The sequence below is a fragment of the Physella acuta genome, unplaced genomic scaffold, assembly GCF_028476545.2.
Source record: "Physella acuta isolate Inbredline_101_S28 unplaced genomic scaffold, ASM2847654v3 ptg001059l, whole genome shotgun sequence".
NCBI lineage: Eukaryota > Metazoa > Mollusca > Gastropoda > Physidae > Physella > Physella acuta.
Window position 1 is genome coordinate 207,402 of NW_026732576.1, and position 23,775 is coordinate 231,176.

Consider the following 23,775-nt stretch of genomic DNA (forward strand, 5'->3'; position numbering starts at 1 on the left):
CTCAGCCTACAGCACACCTCAGAATAACCGTAGCATCACTCCTTCGGGGCTCCCCACCCCCTCCTCTTCGTCGCTAAATTTTGAATTTCCCCACCCCCGGGATGTGTAAAATGGACGACGCCTTAATACAGAGTTTAATCCTTTAAAAATATTGATAATAAATCAGCGCCCAGTGTTGTGTTGTGTTCAAGTTCAAGTTATCTCCCTATAAATGTTTGTGCTGGTCAACTTACGCGTAACTTGTTTACACTTTTCTAAATACTTCCAGATAGAAGTTAGTTCAATGTTTATTTTATTTCTGTATTGTCAGGGAACTTCTCCAAAAGCTGAAGAATTGTTAGGATATATGGTCAAGGTAAAAACAACGAATGTCAGCACTTTATTGTGTAGACGTACAGGGTATCAGCACTTTGTCAGCACTTTGTCAGCACTTTGTAGAGGATGTCAGCTCTTTCTCAGAACTTTGTCAGAACTTTGTAGAGGATGTCAGCACGTTGTCAGAACTTTATAGAGGATGTCAGCACTTTGTCAGAACTTTGTCAGAACTTTGTAGAGGATGTCAGCACTTTGTCAGAACTTTGTAGAGGATGTCAGCACTTTGTCAGAACTTTGTAGAGGATGTCAGCACTTTGTCAGAACTTTGTAGAGGATGTCAGCACTTTGTCAGAACTTTGTAGAGGATGTCAGCACTTTTTCAGCACTTTGTCAGAACTTTGTAGAGGATGTCAGCACTTTGTCAGAACTTTGTAGAGGATGTCAGCACTTTGTCGGAATTTTGTAGAGGATGTCAGCACTTTGTCAGAACTTTGTAGAGGATGTCAGAAGCCATTAGTCAGCTGAGTTTTTTTTTTTAACTTTAATTATAATGATTATTGCTTAAATTTTAAACACAGTAATTTTTGTGCACGACCAATAGGCCTACATAGTGTTAATTACAAGACATTTAGTTAAAATATTTTGTTCAGATTTTATATCAGAAGTATTTTGTATGTCAAAGTGTTAATTTATGAATTAGGCTACAAGTTCCATGATTTAAAGAGAACCGTTTTGTTAAATACGGTACTTTTTCCTCGTTTGATATGGTTCCTTGTTTATTGCCTTGTTTGATTTAGTTCAGGTTACTAGTTTGATAGAGTGCAGGTTCCTAGTTTGATAGAGTTCAGGTTCCTAGTTTGATAGAGTTCAGGTTCCTAGTTTGATAGAGTTCAGGTTCCTAGTTTGATAGAGTAAAGGTTCCTAGTTTGATAGAGTTCAGGTTCCTAGTTTGATAGAGTTCAGGTTCCTTGTTTGGTAGAGTTCAGGTTCCTTGTTTGGTAGAGTTCAGGTTCCTAGTTTGATAGAGTTGAGGTTCATAGCTTGGTAGAGTTCAGGTTCCTAGTTTGATAGAGTTCAGGTTCCTTGTTTGGTAGAGTTCAGGTTCCTTGTTTGGTAGAGTTCAGGTTCCTAGTTTGATAGAGTTCAGGTTCCTTGTTTGATAGAGTTCAGGTTCCTTGTTTGATAGAGTTCAGGTTCCTAGTTTGATAGAGTTCAGGTTCCTAGTTTGATAGAGTTCAGGTTCCTAGTTTGATAGAGTTCAGGTTCCTAGTTTGATAGAGTTCAGGTTCCTAGTTTGATAGAGTTCAGGTTCCTAGTTTGATAGAGTTCAGGTTCCTAGTTTGATAGAGTTCAGGTTCCTAGTTTGATAGAGTTCAGGTTCCTAGTTTGATAGAGTTCAGGTTCCTAGTTTGATAGAGTTCAGGTTCCTAGTTTGATAGAGTTCAGGTTCCTAGTTTGATAGAGTTCAGGTTCCTAGTTTGATAGAGTTCAGGTTCCTAGTTTGATAGAGTTCAGGTTCCTAGTTTGATAGAGTTCAGGTTCCTAGTTTGATAGAGTTCAGGTTCCTAGTTTGATAGAGTTCAGGTTCCTAGTTTGATAGAGTTCAGGTTCCTAGTTTGATAGAGTTCAGGTTCCTAGTTTGATAGAGTTCAGGTTCCTAGTTTGATAGAGTTCAGGTTCCTAGTTTGATAGAGTTCAGGTTCCTAGTTTGATAGAGTTCAGGTTCCTAGTTTGATAGAGTTCAGGTTCCTAGTTTGATAGAGTTCAGGTTCCTTGTTTGATAGAGTTCACGTTCCTTGTTTGATAGAGTTCACGTTCCTTGTTTGATAGAGTTCACGTTCCTTGTTTGATAGAGTTCAGGTTCCTAGTTTGAGAAATGGTGATTTGCTGCTGATCCCACGAACACGACCATCGTATGACGTCACGTAAACTTATAGGCCTTTCATAATAGTTAATACATGTAAACCTATCTCTACAGTTAATTTCTATTATATAGATTTACGCCTTTGATTTTATTTCAACTATTAGAAAACCTCTGAATGCTACCAGCTTCACAGATTCGCAATGAATTAACTTCATCAATTCATGCCCGATTTGTTGTAACGTAGACTGTTTTTTTTTTACAGTAAACTATGTTATAACTTAAAGTTTTATAATAATTGTGTAAATCTGTGCAGCCTTGACAAAATTACAATGCCTTAGAACGTGCATCTTTTTATTTTCAGATTAGTAAGAACTTGACATCAGAGAAGTGTCACCTACCTCATAACACCAAAGATTGTCACCTACCTAATGTCATCAAAAGATTGTCATCAGCCTCATGACATCAGAAGACTGTCACCTACCTCATGACATCAGAAGATTGTCATCTCCCTCATGACATCAGAAGATTGTCACCTACCTCATGTCATCAGAAGATTTTCACCTACCTCATGAAATCAGCAGTCACCTACCTCATGACATCAGAAGACTGTCACCAACCTACCTCATGACATCAAAAGATTGTCCACTTCTACCTCATGACATCAGAAGATGGTCACCTACCTACCTCATGACATCAGAAGACTGTCACCTACCTCATGACATCAGAAGATTGTCACCTACCTCATGACATCAGAAGACTGTCACCAACCTACCTCATGACATCAGAAGACTGTCACCAACCTACCTCATGACATCAGAAGATTGTCACCAACCTACCTCATGACATCAGAAGACTGTCACCAACCTACCACATGACATCAGAAGACTGTCGCCAACCTACCTCATGACATCAGAAGACTGTCACCTAACTCATGACATCAGAAGACTGTCACCTACCTACCTCATGACATCAGAAGACTGTCACCAACCTACCTCATGACATCAAAAGATTGTCACCTACCTACCTCATGACATCACAAGATTGTCACCTACCTCATGACATCATAAGACTGTCATCTACTTCATGATATCAGAAGACTGTCACCAACCTACCTCATGACATCACAAGATTGTCACCTACCTACCTCATGACATCACAAGATTGTCACCTACCTCATGACATCAGAAGATTGTCATTTACCTCATGACATCAGAAGATTGTCATTTACCTCATGACATCAGAAGATTGTCATTTACCTCATCACATTGGAAGATTATCATCTACCTCATGACATCAGAAGATTGTCACCAACCACATGACATCAGAAGATTGTCACCAACCTACCACATGACATCAGAAGACTGTTACTAACCTACCTCATGACATCAGAAGACTATTACTAACCTACCTCGTGACATCAGAAGATTGTCAACAACCTGATGACATCAGAAGACTTTTTTCTACCACATGACATCAGAAGACTGTTACCAACCTACCTCATGACATCAGAAGATTGTCACCAACCACATGACATCTGAAGATTGTCACCAACTTACCACAAGACAACAGAAGACTGCCATCTACCTCATGACAACAGAAGACTGTCACCAACCTACCTCATGACATCAGAAGACTGTCACCAACCTACCTCATGACATCAGAAGATTGTCAACAACCTGATGACATCAGAAGACTGTCATCTACCTCATGACATCAGAAGACTGTCACCAACCTACCTCATGACATCAGAAGGCTGTCACCAACCTACCTCATGACATCAGAAGACTGTCGTCTACCTCATGACATCAGAAGATTGTCACCAACCTACCTCATGACATCAGAAGACTGTCACCAACCTACCTCATGACATCAGAAGACTGTCACCAACCTACCTCATGACATCAGAAGACTGTCACCAACCTACCTCATGACATCAGAAGACTGTCACCAACCTACCTCAAGACATCAGAAGATTGTCACCAACCTACCTCATGACATCAGAAGACTGTCACCAACCTACCTCATGACATCAGAAGACTGTCACCAACCTACCGCATGACATCAGAAGACTGTCACCAACCTACCTCATGACATCAGAAGACTGTCGCCAACCTACCTCATGACATCAGAAGACTGTCACCAACCTAGCTCATGACATCAGAAGACTGTCACCAACCTACCTCATGACATCAGAAGACTGTCACCTACCTCATGACATCAGAAGACTGTCACCAACCTACCTCATGACATCAGAAGACTGTCACCAACCTACCTCATGACATCAGAAGACTGTCACCAACCTACCTCATGACATCAGAAGACTGTCACCAACCTACCTCATGACATCAGAAGACTGTCACCAACCTACCCCATGACATCAGAAGACTGTCACCAACCTACCTCATGACATCAGAAGACTGTCACCAACCTACCTCATGACATCAGAAGACTGTCACCAACCTACCCCATGACATCAGAAGACTGTCACCAACCTACCTCATGACATCAGAAGATTGTCACCTACCTCATGACATCAGAAGACTGTCACCAACCTACCTCATGACATCAGAAGACTGTCACCAACCTACCTCATGACATCAGAAGACTGTCACCAACCTACCTCATGACATCAGAAGACTGTCACCAACCTACCACATGACATCAGAAGACTGTCGCCAACCTACCTCATGACATCAGAAGACTGTCACCTACCTCATGACATCAGAAGACTGTCACCTACCTACCTCATGACATCAGAAGACTGTCACCAACCTACCTCATGACATCAGAAGATTGTCACCTACCTACCTCATGACATCACAAGATTGTCACCTACCTCATGACATCATAAGACTGTCATCTACTTCATGATATCAGAAGACTGTCACCAACCTACCTCATGACATCACAAGATTGTCACCTACCTACCTCATGACATCACAAGATTGTCACCTACCTCATGACATCAGAAGATTGTCATTTACCTCATGACATCAGAAGATTGTCATTTACCTCATGACATCAGAAGATTGTCATTTACCTCATCACATTGGAAGATTATCATCTACCTCATGACATCAGAAGATTGTCACCAACCACATGACATCAGAAGATTGTCACCAACCTACCACATGACATCAGAAGACTGTTACTAACCTACCTCATGACATCAGAAGACTATTACTAACCTACCTCGTGACATCAGAAGATTGTCAACAACCTGATGACATCAGAAGACTTTTTTCTACCACATGACATCAGAAGACTGTTACCAACCTACCTCATGACATCAGAAGATTGTCACCAACCACATGACATCTGAAGATTGTCACCAACTTACCACAAGACAACAGAAGACTGCCATCTACCTCATGACAACAGAAGACTGTCACCAACCTACCTCATGACATCAGAAGACTGTCACCAACCTACCTCATGACATCAGAAGATTGTCAACAACCTGATGACATCAGAAGACTGTCATCTACCTCATGACATCAGAAGACTGTCACCAACCTACCTCATGACATCAGAAGGCTGTCACCAACCTACCTCATGACATCAGAAGACTGTCGTCTACCTCATGACATCAGAAGACTGTCACCAACCTACCTCATGACATCAGAACACTGTCACCAACCTACCTCATGACATCAGAAGACCGTCACCAACCTACCTCATGACATCAGAAGACTGTCACCAACCTACCTCATGACATCAGAAGACTGTCACCAACCTACCTCAAGACATCAGAAGATTGTCACCAACCTACCTCATGACATCAGAAGACTGTCACCAACCTACCTCATGACATCAGAAGACGTACACCAACCTACCGCATGACATCAGAAGACTGTCACCAACCTACCTCATGACATCAGAAGACTGTCGCCAACCTACCTCATGACATCAGAAGACTGTCACCAACCTACCTCATGACATCAGAAGACTGTCACCTACCTCATGACATCAGAAGACTGTCACCAACCTACCTCATGACATCAGAAGACTGTCACCAACCTACCTCATGACATCAGAAGACTGTCACCAACCTACCTCATGACATCAGAAGACTGTCACCAACCTACCTCATGACATCAGAAGACTGTCACCTACCTCATGACATCAGAAGACTGTCACCAACCTACCTCATGACATCAGAAGACTGTCACCAACCTACTTCATGACATCAGAAGACTGTCACCAACCTACCTCATGACATCAGAAGACTGTCACCAACCTACCTCATGACATCAGAAGACTGTCACCAACCTACCCCATGACATCAGAAGACTGTCACCAACCTACCTCATGACATCAGAAGACTGTCACCAACCTACCTCATGACATCAGAAGACTGTCACCAACCTACCCCATGACATCAGAAGACTGTCACCAACCTACCCCATGACATCAGAAGACTGTCACCAACCTACCTCATGACATCAGAAGACTGTCACCAACCTACCTCATGACATCAGAAGACTGTCACCAACCTACCCCATGACATCAGAAGACTGTCACCAACCTACCTCATGACATCAGAAGACTGTCACCAACCTACCTCATGACATCAGAAGACTGTCACCAACCTACCACATGACATCAGAAGATTGTCACCAACCTCATGACATCAGAAGACTGTCATCTACCTCATGACATCAGAAGACTGTCACCAACCTACCTCATGACATCAGAAGACTGTCACCAACCTACCTCATGACATCAGAATATTGTCACTAACCTCATGACATCAGAAGACTGTCATCTACCTCATGACATCAGAAGACTGTCACCAACCTACCTCATGACATCAGAAGACTGTCACCTACCTCATGACATCAGAAGACTGTCACCAACCTACCTCATGACATCAGAAGACTGTCACCTCATGACATCACAAGATTGTCACCTCATGACATCACAAGATTGTAACCTACCATATGTCACCAGAAGATTGTCACCTACCATATGTCACCAGAAGATTGTCACCTACCTCATGACATCAGAAGATTGTCATCTACCTTATGACATCAGAAGACAGACCTACACTACAGAAACTTATGTAAACTTGTATAAAATTGAAATAGATACATTTTCTGGTCCCAAATTATAAGCAATACTGATTTACATAAGCTGGTATTTTTTTTATAAACAAAAAAAAATTTAATAGTAAACTATTATTTTAAAAAATCAAAATTTTGATAAATGCTTTTAAGTTTGGAACCAGAAAAAATAAATAAATATTTCATATAAAACTTTAAAGAAAAGTTAGACATCAATTTGTCTACTTTTCTAGTCTTGTTTTCATGTTTTTAATTTGTAAAAAGTTCGGATGGGGGGTTGCGGGTGGGGCGACCCCCCCCCCATACTGGTGGGGGATTGCGGGTGGGGCGACCCCCCCCCCCAAGTCGGGTGGGGGGTTGCGGGTGGGGCGGCGACCCCCCCCCCCAAGTCGGGTGGGGGGTTGCGGGTGGGGCGACCCCCCCCATACTGGTGGGGGGTTGCGGGTGGGGCGGCGACCCCCCCCCACCCCAAGTCGGGTGGGGGGTTGCGGGTGGGGCGGCGACCCCCCCCCCCAAGTCGGGTGGGGGGTTGCGGGTGGGGCGGCGACCCCCCCCCCAAGTCGGGTGTGGGGTTGCGGGTGGGGCGGCGACCCCCCCCCAAGTCGGGTGGGGGGTTGCGGGTGGGGCGGCGACCCCCCCCCAAGTCGGGTGGGGGTTGCGGGTGGGGCGGCGACCCCCCCCCAAGTCGGGTGTGGGGTTGCGGGTGTGGCGGCGACCCCCCCCCCCCAAGTCGGGTGTGGGGTTGCGGGTGTGGCGGCGACCCCCCCCCCCCCAAGTCGGGTGGGGGGTTGCGGGTGGGGCGGCGACCCCCCCCCCAAGTCGGGTGGGGGGTTGCGGGTGGGGCGGCGACCCCCCCCCCCCAAGTCGGGTGGGGGGTTGCGGGTGGGGCGGCGACCCCCCCCCCCCCCCAAGTCGGGTGGGGGGTTGCGGGTGGGGCGGCGACCCCCCCCCCAAGTCGGGTGGGGGGTTGCGGGTGGGGCGGCGACCCCCCCCCCCCCAAGTCGGGTGGGGGGTTGCGGGTGGGGCGGCGACCCCCCCCCCAAGTCGGGTGGGGGGTTGCGTGTGGGGCGACTCCCCCCCCAAGTCGGGTGGGGGGTTGCGGGTGTGGCGGCGACCCCCCCCCCAAGTCGGGTGGGGGGTTGCGGGTGGGGCGGCGACCCCCCCCCCCCCCAAGTCGGGTGGGGGGTTGCGGGTGGGGCGGCGAACCCCCCCCCCCCAAGTCGGCTGGGGGGTTGCGGGTGGGGCGGCGACCCCCCCCCCCCCCCAAGTCGGCTGGGGGGTTGCGGGTGGGGCGGCGACCCCCCCCCCCCCAAGTCGGGTGGGGGGTTGCGGGTGGGGCGGCGACCCCCCCCCCCCCCCCCCCAAGTCGGGTGGGGGGTTGCGGGTGGGGCGGCGACCCCCCCCCCCCAAGTCGGGTGGGGGGGTTGCTGGTGGGGCGGCGACCCCCCTCCAAGTCGGGTGGGGCGGCGACCCCCCCCCCCCAAGTCGGGTGTGGGGTTGCGGGTGGGGCGGCGACCCCCCCAAGTCGGGTGTGGGGTTGCGGGTGGGGCGGCGACCCCCCCCCCCAAGTCGGGTGGGGGGTTGCGGGTGGGGCGGCGACCCCCCCCCCCAAGTCGGGTGGGGGGTTGCGGGTGGGGCGGCGACCCCCCCCCCCAAGTCGGGTGGGGGGTTGCGGGTGGGGCGGCGACCCCCCCCCCCAAGTCGGGTGGGGGGTTGCGGGTGGGGCGGCGACCCCCCCCCCCAAGTCGGGTGGGGGGTTGCGGGTGGGGCGACCCCCCCCCCCAAGTCGGGTGGGGGGTTGCGGGTGGGGCGGCGACCCCCCCCCAAGTCGGGTGGGGGGTTGCGGGTGGGGCGGCGACCCCCCCCCAAGTCGGGTGGGGGGTTCCGCCCCCCCCCCCAAGTCGGGTGGGGTGGCGACCCCCCCCCCAAGTCGGGTGGGGGGTTGCGGGTGGGGGGGGTTGCGGGTGGGGCGACCCCCCCAAGTCGGGTGGGGGGTTGCGGGTGGGGTGACCCCCCCCCAGTCGGGTGGGGACTCATACTTCCCCCACAGTGTGGCCTTTGATCAGTTTGAGAGAGTCGACTTATAAATTGGTACAGTTTTGGATATTTGTTGAGTATGGAGGAATGCTGGTACTAGCTGATTCAACTCTTTAGCAGCAAGATAAAAAAAGCAAGTCTCCAGGTTTTTGTTAGAAGAGGAATATTTAATTATGTAAACAAATTACATTGAACATTGCTAATCATCTTATTTGCTAATCTTCTAATTATTTATGTATTTAATAGTATTTAAACAGTGGCAACCTTATCACAAAATAAACTGTGTTGATCACCCTTAGCATCATTTAAAAAGTTAGACTAGTGAAAAAATTCTGGGGGTATGTTTACACAGTAACAAAAACCATTGCATTATAAAAAAATTTGAAATATATTTGATATACAAGAAAGATAAATTATAAAATTGATACATAAACTCTGGACTAAAGTTTTTTTTTCAAATTTAAATTTCTTATAATTCACAATGAGAAATTTGATGCATGATTCTTTCAACATTCCAGTTTGGGTACTCAAACACTTTCATTATATCAATAATCACTCACTTTATCCCAGTCATTGATTCCATTAGCAACTCTAATTAATGACATTTGTAACTACACATAATCTTTAAATATAAATAGCCCAATCAAGTTTTAACTGTTGTAATACAATTTTCAGTCACTATGTATCTAGAATCTTTGAAATCTGTAAGCTCTAAATTGAAAAATACCAACTTATAGCTACAAAACTGCCTTAATAAAATGTACACACTACAAATCTAATGCTATGATATAACTGACACATTCATTAGTGTGTTATACCAGTCCAAATAATAACAAACAACAGTTGATAACTTACAATAAACCATTGATAATTAATATTTACAATTAGAAAACAAAAAATTTAAACCACAGTACATACTGAGTATGAGATCCAAGTAAAAAATTTAAGTCTGCATGTTGTTTAGCTTTTGTCAGATACATGCATCTATTCAGAGTTCTAATTTATTTCTATTAGTAAAATCTTACTAGATTTTCATTTCAATTTATGATCTGTTTCTCTAACAGCTGGGTACAAATTATATTTTAAAATAATAAATGATCTTTATATTAGCTTGGACTCGCATTCAATTTATTTTCTAATCTATAGCCACCATCAATCAACTGATGACTGTGTTATGTCAACAGACATTTGAGAGTATCATTGAGGCTGTGAATCAGGGGGCTGTTGATGCTGTAGAAGAAACAAAATCAATGTTTAGAAGTTTGTTTGATTACCATCAGCTTGTTTAAACTGTACTAGTGTTTGAGGAGAGTTACCTGCTCTCAGACTTGTCCCATTTAGTGAGCATGTCCTCCAAGATCTGCTGGACTCCCAGGTTTTTGAGCACAACTTTGCGCTGGTAGGCACCTGCATGGGGGAAACAAGGAGACTCTAATCAGGGCTCATGGTCTGCTCTTGGCCAGGAAAGGACCAGTTTTAAACTCTTGGTTAGCTTTAATACTATTATGTACTCTAGTTTGATTAAGCAACAATTTTAATGGTAATTTTCTGCTATCAAATAGGTTTAAAAGTAAATGTTAAATCCAACTTCAAAAAAGCTACGAGCTTTTTTTATCAAAGTAAAAATATAGCTAAAATATTCAACAATCTCACGATTTGAACATGGTATGAATCCATTAGAAAAGAAAAAAACAAAATAACCAAAGAGAACAATTTCTCATTATAAGAAGTAAAGCAGCTCTACTTCATCTGCCCTTAAAACAAATTGAGTGGAAAAACATAATAGGAAACTTTAAAAAAAAAACTGTCTTTAAATATCTTACCATCTTCTGAGGTATCAATGAGGTTGGAGATAAACTGAATGACAGGAAGTTGTAAACTTAAACACTGATGTTGCTCAGGACAAGACTTGCTATCCTGGAAATAGGCAATAGTAAACAATCTTAGTCACACTTAAATCTTTACCTTCATTTTGTCATGAGTTGTTTCTTAAAAATGAATGAAATGGATCATTATTTAAGTTGCTGAATGGTGACCATCAGACAATATGTGGCTTCAAAATCACTCATATATTTCTGACATTTTTATAACATCATACATTTACAATATAAAATACATTGCAGTTTGCAAGAAATTTATCTGATTAGCATAAAATTAATATAAAATATTGCAATAAATTAGATACTTAATTATTACACATTAAAAATATTGTAGTTTACCAGATATTTGATAACATGTTTTAAGTCCTCTGTTTTTCCAATAATATGTGCTTTGCATGAAGGACCATCTGCCATGTTACTCAATGCACAAAGAGCCTAAAAAATGGTTTTAAAAAATTATAAAACAACAAACTTTTAAGGCCAGTAATAAAACAACTATTGATATCTAACTTCTAATGCCAGTAACAAAACAAGTATTGCCAGTAAGAAAACAAGCACTGATAACAAAAGATGATCTTGTGTACCTGCTCCAGGACATAAACAGGCAGTGTTGGGTTTCTTATTGTCCTAAAGACGGCATCAATGACTTCACTCCCCAGGGCCTTCACCATTCTGTCAATTATCTAAAAATAAATAACGCTCACATTTCATTCAAAATACTCTTAGCATTATGCTCTCATTAAATCCACACATCAAATTATGTCAAAAAGTAGCATCAAGAAAAAGTAATCAACTGAATCTTACTGTCTTGTCACCATTTCTACGTTCATTACGAGCCCTCTGAGATGTGCTGTCCCTTTCTTCTCCATCATGGACCTAGAACATAAGAATTCTCTTAGCATTTTTTCCAGAATTTATAACGTTTTAAAAGAACAAAGAAGAATGACTACACTCTTTATGTATGTTAAAAGACTCACATTAAAAAATAACAGTTACATTAAGTTAATGACTAAACTGACATTAAAAAATAACAGTTACTCAAAGTTAATGACTAAACTGACATTAAAAAATAACAGTTACATTAAGTTAATGACTAAACTGAAAACATAATGTAATAGAAAGAATGATGACCCACTGTAGTTAAAAGATTACGAACAACTGCCAAAGCTTTCTGTCTGATGATCATCACTGGATCCTCAATCCTCTTGATGATACACTCTGTGCTCATGGTTTCAATCACTCTAGACCGCAAGTTTTCAGTTGAGCAATAAGTCAATGACTGGAGAGGAAAAATTGGTTGGGGCTTGATTAATGCTATGGAAAGGTCTATAAAATTATTTTGTTCAAGTCCTATAATAATTTTTATTTCACTTAAAGATTTGACATTTTTAAAAGTAGTTGACTTTAGGTTAAAAAAAAGGTTGGAATTCACTTAGAAGATGCAGTAAATCAACAAAACATTCACAGCAACTTAGCTACTACTTACAGGTCTAATTAGACATTCTTAATGATAGCACTAGCCAAGGTTGTTGGTCAATAGAAGAGCAGCTTACCATAATAGCCCAAATAGCATTGAGTCTAATTGTGTTATCTGGGCTATGGCAGTATTCACTAAGGAGATCCACTGCAGCACCTTGTAGAAGTAGCTAGTTGAAAAAGAAACGTTCATAAATATATAAAATATCTCACATGCATTCAGTTAGAATTGTAAAACAGAAATTATCTCAACTGAGATGAACAGGGAGTAATTTAAAACAAACTTTTTAATTAAAATAACAAATTTATAGAAATAAATTTGTATTCATAAGTTAATACATTTCAAGTAATATTTTATAAAATGTGCTGGCAATGTTTCAATTTTTAAACAAGAATCTAGAAGAATCTGTCACTAGGTATGATGATGCTTAATTAATAATTTATTTTATCTGTTTTCTTTTGTACAACTTTGATCCCTGTTCAGTAATGAGTTATCAGATATCCAGAAATAAACTAAATATACAATCTGAAAATAACAGCATGCCACCTAATTTTGTGTGAAGTAAGACATGATACCTGTGTGTACATATATTTTTAACAGAACTGTCTATCAATCATTAATTCTTTAAATGCAGGATAAAGCAAATTTGTTCCTTGAATATTAAAAACCCACTTTTGATTCTTCATTCAACGTTCAAGTTTACAGTCATATCTGTCATATTTAGAACATGCTGAAACTTTAATATGAGAATAAAATCTACTGTGATTTTGTAAATTGGGACAGTGCCAGAGTATAAATATATAGATGACTCATTAGATATGTTCATTTTACAAAGCACATGATGCTAATATGAGATGAAAGCTAGCATTAACTCAAGCACACATCAATCTTGTTTAGTACGGAAATAAAATCAAACACTACATTTAAATCACCACAAGCCAATTTCTAATCAAGAATTCACTATTAAGTAAAGCTTATTTTTAAAAAGCAATATGCAAACATCACTAATAGCTTTAGAGAAACAAAAGCGTACATAGAAAGTCCACACATTGTAACAAAATTAGTAAGACATAGTGGTTGTTCTTTACTTCTCTTTTTACATTTAAGTCAATTTTTATTTTCTCATATAAAGAGCATAGAGGAAGTATTGCAATCATAATGAGTAATTAGCAGATATTTTGACACATTTCAGTTTCACACCTCCCTACTTTTTTTTATCAATGAAAGAAAGAAACCATTGTAACAGGTAAATTATTTCAAATGTTACAAATTTTAAAAATTAGAGATATGAAAATAAATATTTCTAAAACAAAAACCTAATCGCAAGAAATCTTATAAATAAAAAGTTAGCCAAAACACTCTAGAAACCTACTAATCTATTACACAAATATTCAAACAAAAACCTCTTAGGTTATTAATTGTGTTGAAAAAAGAAAGATCATACAGTGACAACATAAAAAATGAAAGCCTGTTGAGCAGATGTCCACCTTATGTTTACACTAGGCATAACGTGACTTAAAGTACACTGCACCATCTTAGTTTTATGGAATAAACATAGCCTTTTCGACACAATATTACTCCAGTAAATTGTTAATATTTTTTCAGAAAATAGCAGACCAATAATATGTTTTTTTATACAATACTAAAACTGAAAATATTGAAATTAAAAATGATGAAGCCTTTAAAATCTGTTGGTTTAAAATTTTATATTTTTGTGAGAGATAAAGTAGAAGATAGTTTTCTGCCCAACCCTATCAAGCTATCATTTGAAAAGAAAAGAGCTACATACCCGCCACCCATCCATGTCATCCCATCGTCTTTCTGGTGTAAGCTGAATGCAAAGTGTGAGAATAATGATAAAGCCAAGCAAACTAAGAAAGTAGCATAATTAGTGCGCCACTGCACTTGTTAGATCTTTTCTAATGCTACTAAATAAAAAGAAAAGTAGAAGTTTATTGGAAAAAATCTATTGAATGTTTATTTATCAGCACACTATGAAATCATTAATTAATCATTTGCTATCTACTTACAAATCTTGTTCAAAAGTGTTTTTTTTAGACAGACAAAAATACAAAATATGTAAGGTTGTATCCAAGTAAACAAGAATAGAGGTGCTTAATGCATGACTTGAACTATACTTTAGTGCTGATGTATTTATAGAAATATAGCATTAAAAGTAGCACAATTATTGTTCAATAAAATTTAATGAATAAACACAACCTGATCAATTACACATGCATTAATTATGCAGTAAGGGGAAAAAATTCAACAGTTGAAAATTATATATATTGAACTATCTTTTATTTAAAAAATATAATTATTGTCTGTTTATTTTGTCTCAAACATGAATATGTTAAAGCTCAAAATACATATCACAGAGTTTTTAAAAAATGTAATTAAATTAGTTTGAAAATAATTACAAAAAAGTTATTTGTTTTTTATATTAATGTTTTTTAATCCACAAGAAAATAATTTGAAACTCAAATTGTAAAACAAACTTCATCTTATGAATACATATAAACAATTGTATAGAAATGTATGGAAATACTGTCAACAGCTGTAAGCACATGCTTATTTTAATGCCATATAAAAAAAGTAGTTCAGCAAAAATATTAAGGTGCAAAAGTCATAGATTTTTTAGTTTCACTGCTCAAGATACTTTTAACTATTCATAGACTAGAATTTAATAATACAATCCCTGACTCTTCTTTAGTATTGAAATAAAGTTAATCCCATTGACATTTCATTAGTTAAAGAATACATTTGTAAAAAATTATGCAAATCATTTTACAAATTTTATGCTTCCAAAAGTAGTAGTAATAGAACTGAATGTGTGTGGGACTCTTAATTCTATAATTGAAATAAAAACAAAGATGAAGCCATCAAAGTATGCTAGGATGGTACACCTCATAAAACTTTTAGTTAAGTAATTAGTTTGTAACTTAAATAATGCCTAATTATAACTGTGGAGATGGTTTAGGATTAGTAATAAGTGTTGAGTAGGAATTGCATCAAATGGTTGAAATGTAAAATTAATTAGGAAGGTTGATGAAACTAACAACATTCAAACCAGCAATCTAAGAGTCATGTATATTTTTATCATTTCTGGCACTGAACTGGTGTGTACCCCAGTATCAAGCTTTTCTTGTACTCTATTAAGCTAAATAGTCTAAAAAAGGTTCAGTAGAAAAAGAAATTTCAACTAGAATTTATAATATGTCTGTGTTATTAACATATGGAATAAATTCAAATTCAAACTGTAAAATGTATTACTGTAAAGTGAAAAATGATTTATCAGCATAATCAAATGTGTATGGATTTTTGTAGAAAATACCTCTTTGCTGGGGCTAAACTCCAAAACCAGGTTACATAGGCAGGTCATGGCAAGCACCATAATTTCATGGTTGGTTGACTGCAACATCTGGAACAATTAGGAGATAGTTGTAGAGGTCATGAAAATATTTGTGTGCAAACATCGACTTGTTTTTAGTCGAAGTAGGCAGCAAGTACTTATCGGCTAAACAGAATACTTTACTTAAAAAATAGCCTGGGCAGCTCCAGGATTCACTGATTTTCCTTGTCAAGTAATAATCCAAACAGCTGATAACAATACTGAAATGACAAACAAACCATGACTATGAAAATACCTACAGTAAGTAATGGTTTCCAAACAGCATTGTCATGCAGTACAGTTCTAATCTGATGGACTGAACGAGTCAGAGACTGGAGACATCTCAAACTTGCAGCTACTTCAGCTTGGTTAGAGCTGCCCATGCATGTCATTATTTGCTCTATCATCCCCTCTCTTTTAATCACCTAAATAGACAGAACTTTAGGTTAAATTACATTTTAATAAGGTTATACAAATTAACAGTTTTAATTAAAACATAATAGAACTGTATCTGAAAAATAACTATTCAAGTTATTTTCAAACAATGTGATCTAGAGAAAGTTCTTATGAAAATGTAAAACAAAACACAACATTAGTTTTCATCAAATAGTGAGAAAAAACTAGTGGCTATGAAATTAAAAAAAAAATGAACAGTGAAAATTATGAAAAAAAAAAAACAATTACAAAAATATCCAGTGTTGTAACATGTATTAAATACCTTATCTCTAATTTCTTCATCATTGGCACTAATAGCAGCAAATGCTAAAAATGCAGCTCTCCTCATTTCACTGCCCCAGTCCACCTCCTAAAAATAAATTTTGATTTTAAAAAATCAAATTCACCTAATATTTTAAAAATCTAAATACAATTTAATGTTTATCTTGCGTCACAGGGGTAGGATCAACCAAAGTTTAACAATGTATTTTTTTATTTTATTCAATCAATAATCAATAAATTCAGAGTTTTCACTTTTGTTTATGGTGATTTATTGCTTCAGAAATGCCATAGTGTAGAGTAAAAGCCAAACCATTTTTAAATTGAAGTAAATTTATAATATAAAAAATGGAAAAAAATATAAAATATAAACATTTTCATTCAGAAATAAAGTTCAAGTGAAATAATGTTTAAACCTTTTTGTCTACGGAAGAAATCTTTTTCACATCTTTGTAATGAAGGTAGTTAGAAAGAGTGCTAATCAGATGGTCTGTATTGCTAGCTATCATCTGCAGATCTGGATCCACCTCCACAAGATATGCTAGAGTCTCTGCACCTTTTACATTCTCCTCTAAAGGTCTGTCCCTTTTACACATTCGCACTAGAGTTCCTAGAGTCTATGAAAGAATTTATCAGTGTTGTACTCAATATGAGAAGCTACTGTTAATAGGTATAAACCTTTATGTAGATTTTAGTATTAATCATACAAAGATTAAGTATTTAAATACAAATTAATGAAATGTGAGTAAAACACATTATGAATGTTTCAACAATTTCCATTCAAATGTTAGTAGTTAACAATCAAAACTTCTGGTATGACCGAGATAAGAACTATCATTAATTACATTATCAGCAAGCTAATAGAGACAATATGCACTATCTAAAAAAGTATTAACAGTATTTTTAAATTACTTTACAAAGACATTTATAAAGCTAAATATAGAGAAATTATAGAAGGAATGGCTCTTTAGAAAATAACAGTGAAAACTGGTCTATATACACCAATTATCATAGCATTTGGTGAAGCTATACAGACTGAGGACTTACTGTAATTAACCTCCATATTTATCAAGATTTATTGCTATTAATCTATTTTCAGATGTACTGTGCTAAATAAATATCTAATTGTAATTATTTTTTAACAAATGGTACACACCTTCCTGCTAATGACACAGTCTGTTGCTTCTATTGCACCACCCCTGTGGAGGTAAGTCAGGACTTTGGCAGATGCCAGCTGCATTTCAGATGGCTTGTCTCTACCCATCAAATCCACAAACACCTCAACTAAATTAGGAACTAAAAAAAAAGGTATATAATTGAAATCACAACAGTCTAAAAACTGGCCACTCTATTGTATAAAACATGGAATGCTTGTCAGATAAAAGAGACAGCTGAGGGAAGAAAAAAACTCTACCTGCAACTACAGCTGTACACACAGCAGTGTTTTTGTAGCACATGTTAGCAAAACATCTTAGTGTGGGCATCTGCACTTTGTAGAATTCTGATGTAAGCAATGGAGCAAAAATCCCTAATGTATTACTCTCTAGCAGATACTCTTGATGATCTTTGTTCTGTTTGGATATAAAAAAACATCATTCTAACTTTAGTGATGTTTAAAAAAAGTTTAGAACTTTACTTACAGAAAATTCTGGAATTTTTTTTTTATAAAATCATAATGAATATTAAGTATGGTTTTAGTAAAGCCTTAACTTTCAGGCTTATTTTTTTCCTTCAACTCCAGCACCTAATTTTCTATGTTCAGGTTTGTCGTTGTGTGATGCAAGTAGTGATATATGGAGCTGTGTTAGCTATATCAAGAATGATAAGCAGCGAGTAAAATCTAGTTTTAAATACCATGAATAAATAGCTCAGTAAGGGCCATCTCCCTTTATTTTTTATAAGTACTTTCTACTAGTAGTGTATTTGGACACTAAATAAGCAGCAGATTTATTGAAAGGACTGTTTGTTTCACTTCTATCACTTCAACCAGGGTTAAGACTATTATCATAAGCAACAAGCAACTATTAAATAAAAAAACGCCATTTTAAGTTGATTAAAATCATAATTACCAAACAACACTTCTCAATGATTGTAGTAATGCATTCTTGACACACAACAGAACAATTGATTAAGCTCAGTATATGTGGAATGTATGTACTACCAGATTTATTTTCCTGCAAGAAAAAGTAAAGAAAAATTAACAATTTGACAGTGTTACAGTAGTCGAAATGAAACAAATACTTTTTAAACTAAAATGTACTTCAACATTCTAAACTAATATTATAAAATGTAACATGGCAAATAAAAATGTTGAGAGCAGTTAAATAGGAAATGAACTTGCCTCATACAAACATGAAACTGATTCTATGTTCACGAGGAATATAGACCTCAAACATCTCAACACAGCTTCTGTATAACGTTGGTTTAGATTTGTCAAAGCTATGGTAGCAAAAAACAAGAAATATTATGCACATAGATACAAATTTAAAAATTGTGGTGAAATTTCTATAAATTATTTATAAGTGAAAATTGGTAACAGAAAGTTTGGAGTATTAAAGACTTCAGAGGAAAAAGAAAATTAAAAGAGTAAGAATTTAAAATCTCAAATAAATAAAGAAAATTATACTTTCAAGTCTATGTAAACAAGAATAAATTCTTATGATTTGAATAAAATTTTCTTTTAAATAACTCACCCTTAAGTAACACTGGAACTGTTTTTTCCTGAACTAGTGTGTTAATAATATCAGCATTCCCTTTAGATAAACTTCCTAAGACTATGGCTGATTCAGTACGTAAATCAACATTGATAGTTTCATCTGCTATCCACTGTAATAATCTGGAAATACAATAGTTCAAGTTCAGTAAGATTAATATTAATTATAAGTCATCTTTTAAAAAAAAATGTTCATTTAAAAAAGTACTTGTTAATTAAAGTCATGAAATTCCTGATTGAAAATTGTATAGGTTGACTACTTACCTGGGAACTATTCCACATTGGATGCTTAACATCTTTTCCCTGTCACTTCCTATCACATCATTTTTTACTGCTCTGTTTATACAAAATGTGAACATAAACCTACATTTAATGAACTGCAGTTTTTTTTTTATAAAATACATTTTATTTATTTTTAAGCCTTCCTTATACTGTAAATACACAGTGATATGCCTGTTTTGATTTTAAAGATAGAAATATTTGTTTTAACTCATTTAATTTTATAAAATTACAGTTATTTGATAATGATAGTGATATTCTTAATTCATAGTTTATTATGAGCTTACCATATAACAAACAAAAACAATTTACAAATCCTTTTAAAATGTTTTTAATCTATTGATCAACTTACATTATAGCATCTAACCATTCTGGTAATTGGGCATCTTTCAATAAGGTTGCAATACTGGAGGTAATATATGTGGGATTCGCATCCATATCAACATCCTAAATATAACAAAATTTGACATTTGATTTTAGGCAAAAGTATGTCAATAACAATTCTGAAAAATTTACCACATATTTGAATTTTTTTTTATTACCCTTACAAAATATTAGAAGGATTCTTATTTCTTTTAAGGGTCTTTTTAAAATAAAAAATAGGGTATGTAAATCTAATTCAAATAAATAAATATATTTACATTATAAATTATTTAGTTTAATTTTAACACATTAGGTAACATTTCATTTGTTTTATTGTCTGTGGGTCAGTTCTTAAATTGTTACATTTCAGTAGGTATTCAATAAAATATAGATAACATAGTGTTGATAACCCATGCTTTGATTTTTAGTGACTCATTATTATACATTTAAAGAAAATCATTTTTTATTACAACTTGTAAACGCTTGTTATTAAAACATTTTTTATTACTTTTTTTTAAACTAAATTATTTCAGTCCCTAAATCAGGTTGGGTGGTAAATTTTATCTTTTGTTAATTTATAAAGGATATACTTTGCTGTGGAATAAGTTAAAATAGGAAATAATGTAAAATTTAGTTAGACAGCCAACAACTTTTTAATCATCATAGTTATATTACTTACATAGGTGTTAAGAATGCAAGTAAGAAAAACTCACCGCGATCACAAGTGATGTTTGACTTTTCATTTATTTTTTAACTAAAACAGGCAGACAAAGTCTATTCAGTCTACAAAAACTACTGCTACTACTGGACTAGCTTACTCTATATGTTAATATAGTGAATTTAATTAGGCCTAGGCCTAATATAAATAATAGGCCTATTTAATTTTTTGTTAAATTAGGCTAATTGGCTAATCTCTATATAATACTATTTGTAATAGGCTAATTTAATTAGAATCGGAAAAAAAAACTTTTTCATAATAGGCCTTTTTATAAATGATTAATAAACTATAGGCTTACAAACATTAACATAGGCCTAATTAATGTATTTGATGTCACTGGCTCAATCACACATTACTGACTCATAAGAGAGCCCCAGGGCCACAGGTAATGATTCTAATGAAATCTAAAGTTAAAGTCATGATCATGGTCCATGGAGACAAGAATAGTTCCATCTGTGACACTGCCAACTTAATACTTATAAATAGACTTAGAATCTACTTAAAACTTAACAAAAATGCTTATTCTAGACTTGGTAAAATCACGATATAGCGTTGGTTATTATTCCGGAACTGTACAGCAGTAAAAAACAGTAAAACCATGGCGTAGTCTGTCGAGCCATTCCGGAAACCACCGGAAATACCGTAAACCATCATTTATTTGCCGCCATATTATTTTTAATACATAATGTTTAAAAATGTGCAAGGATTGATTTTAGTTGCATTTTAAATACTGTTTTGCTAATTATTTTGTATTTCTAATTATATTAAGTGTATGTGCTAATTATTGCTGCTACTAAACATTATTCTAGTTATTCTTACTACTTTTAACTTTAGTTAATCTAATCGTCTTATTTACTAACAGAACTAGAGCTGGTTGTCGCAAATCTTCTGCAGGTTTTTTCTGTTTCTTAAAAAAAAAAACATTAATTACTACACTCGAGTTTATTAATAATGTTTAGATTTTCTATCTGTTATTAATTTTCTGTCAGTTTAATTTAAACTGTAAATTAAGTTAAAACATTAATTTAATGCACTTGACTTTATTTTTATTTCACCGGTCAAATAAACTATGGTTTACAGTAACGAATGTTACCGAAACTCAACGAACATTACCCAATAATTTCCGACGCTATATCGTGATTTTACCCTAGACTTAGATCTAGACTTTTTTAAACCATCGAATGCTAAACTAAAAGAAAACAGGCCTACATCACACTTTTCATTTATTTATGATTGAACATTGGCTAAGAACAACATTGTTTGTTGTAGAATGTTGATTCTAGTCTTAGTCTTGTCACAGTACTTGTGATTTCCAGATCCAGAAACTCTGACTCTGAGATACTCAGCAGTGATACTGATTATATCATTATGCTGAGTAGTATGGCCTAGATCTAGACAATATAAGATCTATACCGTATATATTAATAGGTAAATACGTGATTTAAAGTTGTTTTACGCAGATAAGCGACAGTGGTAGACTAAATTTTAGCAGAATATATACTATACACACACATATTCATGATATTGGACAAAATGAAAATAACAAAGAAGAAATGTTATTACCATAATTCACATTGCCAGATAAATGTTTTTAAAAATTCGCAAATTACGTTACGGTGTACACAATCCACAAAACTATTTTGGCCAAACACGATTTTAAGAAAAGAAGTATTAACTCTTTGTTTCGAATTTTTGTTTATGTGTAATGTTGCCTTTCCTTGTTTCTACTTTAAGAAGACAGCGACCCATTCCGGCGGCTTGGGTGCGCCCAGGGGCGAAACTACAGTGCCGCCAGACACCGCAATGCGGGGGGGTAGGGGGGGGGGAGAGTCGGGGGGGGGGGGGGGGGGCACGCCATTTAGGGACCCACAGCTGACCATAATAAAAAATTTTATTGTTAAAAAAATGTTCTTGCATTTTTTACTTGATGGTTGTTTTGTAAAAAGATTACCGTAGCTGCGGTTGGATTATCTTTGTTCTATGGACACCATCCCACGCTCTTATCTATTCTTTTTCCCTTTGTTTTTAAACCAATGTGAAAGCCAAGTCTTTCTCCTACGATTAAACTTATCAAAGATAAGCGAACTTTCAAACCACTTCCATGACTTATTTCCCTTTTTAAAATAGTCAAATAGGGGTGATCATAAGCTCCTTTTAATAGATTTGTACTAAACAAATTAAAAAACAATTACTTCTCTTAATTTTTATTTTTTATAAAGTACTTACTAAAGAAAAATATTGTATAAAAAGGAAATGTATTAAATTAATATATTTTAAAAATTAATAATAAAATATAACACGAGACCTCATTACTTATACAAAGCTTTCATTTTTTTATATTCTTTTGACCAACTAATTAGTAAGAGGTATTCTAGCAGAAATAATATTAAAATGATTTTCAGAAAACACACTAATGCACTTACACACATGACATAATGTTATAATTTGTTTTAATTGAAAAAAAAAACCACCTTTTCAAATCCCGAACAGGCCAGAAATGAGTATCCTATGTTCGTACTTTGTATATGTATATGTATATGTATATGTATATGTATATGTATATGTATATGTATATGTATATGTATATGTATATGTATATGTATATGTATATGTATATGTATATGTATATGTATATGTATATGTATATGTATATGTATATGTATATGTATATGTATATGTATATGTATATGTATATGTATATGTATATGTATATGTATATGTATATGTATATGTATATGTATATGTATATGTATATGTATATGTATATGTATATGTATATGTATATGTATATGTATATGTATATGTATATGTATATGTATATGTATATGTATATGTATATGTATATGTATATGTATATGTATATTATGTATATGTATATGTATATGTATATGTATATGTATATGTATATGTATATGTATATGTATATGTATATGTATATGTATATGTATATGTATATGT

General features: G+C 36.9%; 1 protein-coding gene across 6 annotated transcripts; it reads right to left on the bottom strand.

Moving 5' to 3' along the window:
* Window positions 1-9,427: 9,427 nt before the first annotated feature.
* Window positions 9,428-22,466, bottom strand: LOC131955250 (armadillo repeat-containing protein 8). Of its 6 annotated transcripts, XM_059319276.1 has the most exons (22): window positions 22,274-22,292; window positions 20,813-20,918; window positions 20,089-20,183; window positions 19,722-19,793; window positions 19,438-19,580; window positions 19,086-19,183; window positions 18,814-18,918; window positions 18,159-18,315; window positions 17,901-18,040; window positions 17,161-17,361; window positions 16,749-16,835; window positions 16,291-16,455; window positions 15,974-16,060; window positions 14,429-14,470; window positions 12,716-12,808; window positions 12,298-12,441; window positions 11,967-12,038; window positions 11,747-11,845; window positions 11,502-11,597; window positions 11,106-11,199; window positions 10,599-10,713; window positions 9,428-10,512 (listed from the first exon to the last, which is right to left on the bottom strand). In XM_059319276.1, exons 2-22 carry the CDS (start codon window positions 20,840-20,842, stop codon window positions 10,455-10,457), a joined length of 2,193 nt encoding a protein of 730 aa, XP_059175259.1. In that variant the 5' UTR covers window positions 20,843-20,918; window positions 22,274-22,292; the 3' UTR covers window positions 9,428-10,454. The 6 variants fall into 6 exon arrangements, with proteins under 6 accessions (XP_059175259.1, XP_059175262.1, XP_059175263.1 ...); XM_059319279.1 differs by lacking the exons at window positions 20,813-20,918; window positions 22,274-22,292 and adding an exon at window positions 22,381-22,466; XM_059319280.1 differs by lacking the exons at window positions 20,813-20,918; window positions 22,274-22,292 and adding an exon at window positions 22,027-22,051.
* Window positions 22,467-23,775: the final 1,309 nt, after the last annotated feature.